Here is a 6,869-nt window from a genome sequence, read left to right as displayed (position 1 = left end):
TTGGTACAATTGTAGATATTATTTCCAAAAAATCGTGTATGAAATTACAAATGTACCTATAGTTCATGGCAAAACAACAACTGTTCAATTGCCATGCTGTTTATTAATTATTCGCATATGCAACACGTATGTAAAACGGTTGGTATAGTTATTACGTCCATAGTCCATACTATCAATTGCACTCACACTTATAATTTTATATATTTTAAATTTTTTAATTTGTTAATGTAAAAAAGATATTAATGCACCAGATATACGTACAAATGCACAATTATGGGTACCTACGACAATTTACGCCTGTCGTGTAAAACAATGATTTTAGTATTTTTTGTGAAATTTTAAAATATTATTTGTTGTTACTACTACAGTACTACCTACCTACTTACAACTAACGTTAATTATAATGTTTGTATACGTAATGACATTTTCAAATGCAATTGTTCTCTACAGCAGAGTTACAGAGTGTGTTTATATATACTTGTCTTCTTTTTAAATTGTTAGTTTAATAATTCTGAAACAGGATCTATGTACAAATTTCGTTGTGGGCATTGATTTCTAAACTAATATGTTCAAAAATACTGGTCAGCATATTCAGTTGTTCTTTGCTAGTCTTATGTAGTTTTAGGACTTGGGTAGTTGGGTAGGTATATCTTATAATAATAAGAGAGTAGGTATTTAATATTAATATACACCACCAGTTACACGTTGAACAAATCTATAAAAAAATATATGCACAAGAAAACTAGTAACCATTATTAATAATATATTACTGCAAGGCTCGAGACTAGTAGCATTTGCATATTTTTTTGTTGTTTATGAAAAGATAGCAGAGTAAGCAATAAATCCATTTCAGACAAAAATGAACTTAATACCAAAAGTTTTTAGTGCATATTTTTGCATATTCTAGAGGTTTTGCTATTTTTCGACTATTTTGCTATTTATTGCTAATTAATATAAATATCGAAAACTCAGTCCTGCAAAAATACGTATTTCGGCCACTCATCAATGATCAACAGTTTTAGGACGTTATAAAACTCATTGTCGATTGAAAAAAATATTCCTAAAATATCCCAATGCAAGACAATATTGTGTAACCTAACCTGTTTATCGTATCTTTTATCTTAATGTTGTTTCTGTTATCGACTTCGACCATACTTGCTTATATACCCAATAATTATAGACTGTTCCGATCTACAACGAAGTAATCGATTAGTTTACGTCGACTTTTGATTGCGCTCGTATGTACGTTTTTATTCGTATAGTGAATTTGTGAATTTATAAATTTTTCTTTGTTCAGCGTTGTGTTTTTCATTAAAACATATTTTTTATACCATGCCAAAAGATAAATTATCACTAGCCCGACGGTTAAGAAGCTACGTGCAAGAATTCGGTTCAGATACGTTTTCACACGATTCATCTATTCTTTTCTGCAAATACTGTGAAATTAAAGTAAATTGTGAAAAAAAAATCAATGTAACACAACATCTTAAAACTGACAAACATACAAAAGCAATTAAACGTAAACAAGAAGAATCAGTAAAATCACAACAGAAATTTTTAACACATTCAAGTCAGAAATCATGTTTCAATAAAGATTTGTGTCAGGCCTTATTATCCGCTAACATACCTTTAAATAAACTTTCAAATAACCGATTCCGCAGTTTTTTAAGTACTTACACGGGTAAAGAAATTCCAATGGAATCTACATTAAGACAAGGATATGTCGATGATATATTATATATTGAAACAATGGAAAAAATTAAATCAGAAATTTCTAACAAGAATTTATGGCTTAGCATTGACAATACTTCAGACATAGAAGGGCGTTTCATAACAAATGTTATAGTGGGCATTTTGGAAGTAGATCAACCGGGAAAAATATTTTTAATAAATTCGGAAAAACTGGGAAAAACCAATTATTCAACGATAAGCAAACTGTTTGATGATTCTATTCAGTTAATGGGTATTGAACGTGATAGAGTGTTACTATTTTTAACTGACGCTGCGCCGTACATGATAAAATCGGCTACAGAACTTAGAGCCCTGTATACTAAAATGATTCATGTGACATGTGCTGCCCATGGCCTTCATAGCCTCATAGGGTGGCAGAAGAAGTTAGAGGACATTTCAAATCAGTTGATAAAGTCATAGCCAGTGTTAAAAAAACGTTTAGAAAAGCTCCAAACCGTATACAACTTTTTAAATCTGAAGCTCCCGAAATAAGTCTTCCTCCAGAACCTATCATTACCAGATGGGATACGTGTCTGTAAATTACTGCGATAATTTAAATATAATTTTTTCTATTTTTGAAAAACTTGACAACGACGATGTAGTCAGCATCAAAGAGGCAAAAAAATATATCAATAAAAACTGTATAGATACAGATTTTATTTTTATCAAATCAAATTTTTCAACTCTGACTACATCTTTAAAAAAACTACAAGAACAGCATTTGTTATTATTTGAATCAATTCAAATAATAAATGATGTAGAAAAATCATTCGAAACACTACGTGGTCAAATTGAGTTAAAAATACAGTCAAAACTAAAAAATGTTTTAGAAAAAAATAATGGTCTAACGCTTTTAAAAAATATTTCTCGCATGTTATCGGATACTGGAGACATTGAAGGATTAAACGGGTTTCCAGAAGACATTTCTAGTCGTATATTCCTTACTTCAACTACGCTCCCATCACATCGGTCGATGTAGAGCGCTCATTTTCCGCGTACAAAACATTATTAAGCAATAACAGAAGATCTTTCAAGTTTGAAAATAATCGGAAACACATAATAATACAGTGCAATTATGAAGGTACAATTTGTAAGTTACTTTTTAATGATTTATTGATTTGAAATAATTATATTTTACAGATTGACAAATTTCAACACATACAAATTAATGAGAACAGGAAAGAGTTTTTAGTCATTATTTGTAGAAAATTATAACTGTAAAATTATATAAAAAATTTTCTTTAAATTTTAATAATTATAAATTCATAAATGTCTAAATAAAAATTTTAAATAAATAATTTTTTAAGCATATTTTCATATTTGTAGTGCATATTATAGCACATATTTTACATTTTTTCGGTGCATATAATAGCGCATATTTCATGATTTTTTAGTGCTATAAGACTCGAGCACTGTATATTAGTATAGACACACAATACATTTATGGGCTGTCGTATAGTATGCGGTCTACCCATGAATTTACGAGAATAGTATGCGGTCTAGGGCAAATTAATTAAAAATTATATCATAATATTATAGTATAATTATTGTAGTAGTAATAGGTATCTAGTAAAAAATTCGGGATGTGCCGGGTCTTCAAAAATTATCGGTTCCGGTTCTTGTCCGGTTCCAAAATATCCCCCTTCGGTTCTCTTTAAAATAAATCTTAAGATTAAGAATAGTAATTAATTAGTATATTGCATAATACTACAATTTATAATATTATGTATGCTAATGAGTTATTGTATATTATATTTATATATGTCACCGGCAATATAGAAAATTTAGGTATTTTGCAAACTACCTAGGCATTATGCATATTGCCGACCCATTTTAGGCAATATAAATAAAACATATAATATTTAATATTATTTTACATATAACCTAGGTATTTTATAAAATACCTAGGCATTATGTAAAACGCCAATTTCTTTTTAGGCAAAGTAACAAACAATTTTTCATATTCTGTTAAAACATTATTTTAATTTTTATCTATTATTATATTTTTATACATAGTTATTATTATTATTGTATTATATTATTTTATTAAGTAATATTATTTATACATTTTACTTAAACTAATAGCTACTTATTACAACATGATGTAGAAAATGACATTTTGAAGTGCACAAAACATTATTTTTAAGACAAATGCACTTTTTATTTTGGCACTTGGTCTTACAAACACATTTTAAAAATCCTTGGCCAGTTCCTGTAGACTGTTCCTTTGCGACTGTTCGTAATGCCACTTCTGTGTCTATTGGAGCTTCGTCAATTTGTAGTAGCTTTTTCTGACATGCTGTAAACTGACTTCTAGCATATAATTGCTTCAGAACTCCATCCCGTGTTCCTAATCGATAAAAACCATCACTTGTCACCTAAAAAAAAATAAAACATTTTATAGTTATTAATATTAAACGCATAATTTTTTAACTTATTTATTACCTCTAAAACAATTGCCAGTATACTTCGTGCATCTAAACGTCCTTTATCTACCTCAGGAACTGGAACACGTACAGTTGAATGAATTGCCACCGGTAATAGCTTCTTATTCGACCACGCCATCATTTTTTTTGCTTGATTTTCAAGATTTTCCTTAGCTCTAGTTCGCATGACATTGGCGTTTTCGTTATTTAATTTGATAGTTGTAGCTCCAAGCAACGTAAAAATATCTATAATATTATAGGCTACCTCTTCAGCGCGTTTAAATTCGAGGGGCTTAAGAACAACAAATTTAGTGAGGTGATCCTGGTACACCATAATAAATTTAAATTTTCCATCAGGATGAGACTGGAAGTCTATTAAATCAACTTGGCATCGGGAATTAAAGTCTGAAGATATTATTGGTTTAACTACCACTCCTTTTTTTGAACCTTTTTGTTTTTGTTGACATGGTTCACAAAAATGCAAAAATGTCTCTATATCATTACGTGTTATATTTTTATATTTATTACCAAGTTCTTTGATCATTCGATCACGCCCACCATGTCCTATTGATACATGTGTGGCTTGCAGTATATCAAATAGCTCACTGGTTGGCACATAATACAAAACAACATTGTCGTCTTTTACAGGGAATATAAGTTTCGTTTTTCCTTGTACAACCAGCACATTATATCTACGATAATAGAAATAAATAAATTAAAATAAATCTGAATAAAAAAATAGATGGTTGTATTTTATAAAAGTACTTTAAGCAGGGCTTCAAAGCTACAGATTGCTATGCACTAAAAAGTATCAAAATAGGTACGCCATATAATATGTAGTAGAAATCATGAAAATATTTTATTTATTTAAAATTTACAAATTATTGATGTATTAACAAATAATTAATTACTTAAATACTTAACGAATAAAAAAATAATAAATAAAATCAGTAAATGAAAAACGAAAAAAATGAATTCCATTTGAACGTGTAAATATTTGAATGTAAGAGATTTTAATTCCGTAAAAATCTCAAATAATGCCCTTAAAAAATGCAAAAAAAAATGACAAAAAACTAAAAAAAATGCACTATTAAAATGCATATATATTATATTTACGATAACTTGTACGTACGTATGTATGATTAGTGTAGGTAATAAAAATAATAATACATAATAGCCAATAGGTATATAATAACGGCGTTAATCTATACGGAAAGGCCTAGCTATAATAAAATTGTTATCGACGATAACTTGTCGTGCTATATATAATTTATTATTCGTACCGTCGGCAGTTTGCCGAAAGTCTCTTGTTAATCGTAACAATTTCCCAGTGTTGGGGAATTTACTGTTTTTTGGTAATTAAATAACATTACTAATACCTTATCAAAATTGTAACTAAATTATTTTTAAGTTACTTTTTTTTTATTTAGTCAAGTTACATTTCTTTTGAGTTTAAAAAGTAACTCAATTACAATAAAAGTTACTTTTTTTTTCAAAAATATCACTGGAGCATGTATTCAATACGATAAAACATAAACTAAATATTAAATTTATAAAAATTTATAGAAATAAAAGTGCATATTCAAAATTACATTCAAACATTTTAGATCACTTTTTACTGCATGTATTTAACGAAATAAAGCAATGAGTAATTAAGTAATAATTACTACAAAAAAGTAACTCAAATCACATATAAATTATTTACAATAAAATATAATTAAATTACCATCAAATTATTTAAAAAGTAATTTCGTTTTAGTAACTTGTAATTTAAGTTAAGTTACTCTCTAATACTGAAATTTTCTAAAAATAAATAAAAATACTCTAAAAACTAAGAAAATTCACTAAAAATCGTCAAAAAATGTATTTATGGTTAATTATGTATTTTTGTCAAATCGTGCAAAAAAAAAAAAAATACTTTAAAATAATCAGAACCTATCACATAAAACACATTTTATATTTACAGACCAACATTTCAAAACCCCAGAAAAAAAGGCGACATTGCATCAAAATCCCAGCCTCAGTTCTCGGTTAAAATAACGTAAAAACGATATTTTTTTTTTAATTTAAGCCCTGAATTTAAGTATTTTTTCTATTATAAATTTCTTACCTTTTGATTAAACGGAAGTCTTTAGGCTCTTTTTTCTTACGTCCAGCTTTAAGTTCTGAAATAATTTCTATTAATTCATTATATTTTTCATCAGACAAAAAACTAGTATTATTAGCCAACTTTTTACGGTTTTTATGTAGTTCGTTATAAAAATTTGACTTCATTTTAATCGTATCCATAAAAATTCCACACTGCGATGAGACACGAAAATTACGATAAAATAATAAAAGTATGTTCAATATAGTTCGTCAGAATTATTATTTTGATAGTAGGTTATGAATTTGATGAAATAAAGATTAAGATTCTTATCTTTATTGTGTCAAATCGTGCACATCACACGGCGGCACACGCATTTACAATAAACGATAAGTAAAGTCGTTGGTGAATAGGTAAAGCGCGGATTTCTATACAATTGCATATTTTTTTCTTTTCACATTTTTGGATTTTTGTCAGTTATCATTATGAATTATAATAGATTGATTGAAAATAATAAATTTTTATTATTAATTAATTTGTAAATTTTAAATAAATAAAAAACAATCCTTGCAAAAAACCGCGCTTTAGTAATAGGCGATACCCAATTTTTCTTATTTTAATCATAT

General features: G+C 27.8%; 1 protein-coding gene across 1 annotated transcript; it reads right to left on the bottom strand.

The window, feature by feature from the left end:
* Positions 1 to 2,961: 2,961 nt before the first annotated feature.
* On the bottom strand, positions 2,962 to 6,431 carry LOC126551090 (KRAB-A domain-containing protein 2-like). Its single transcript, XM_050203853.1, has 3 exons — positions 6,268 to 6,431; positions 4,177 to 4,849; positions 2,962 to 4,109 (listed from the first exon to the last, which is right to left on the bottom strand). Exons 1-3 carry the CDS (start codon positions 6,429 to 6,431, stop codon positions 3,810 to 3,812), a joined length of 1,137 nt encoding a protein of 378 aa, XP_050059810.1. The 3' UTR covers positions 2,962 to 3,809.
* Positions 6,432 to 6,869: the final 438 nt, after the last annotated feature.

Source organism: Aphis gossypii, chromosome 3, assembly GCF_020184175.1.
Source record: "Aphis gossypii isolate Hap1 chromosome 3, ASM2018417v2, whole genome shotgun sequence".
Lineage (NCBI taxonomy): Eukaryota > Metazoa > Arthropoda > Insecta > Hemiptera > Aphididae > Aphis > Aphis gossypii.
Note: the sequence above shows the minus strand (reverse complement) of the source record. Positions and strands in the feature narration are given on the sequence as shown.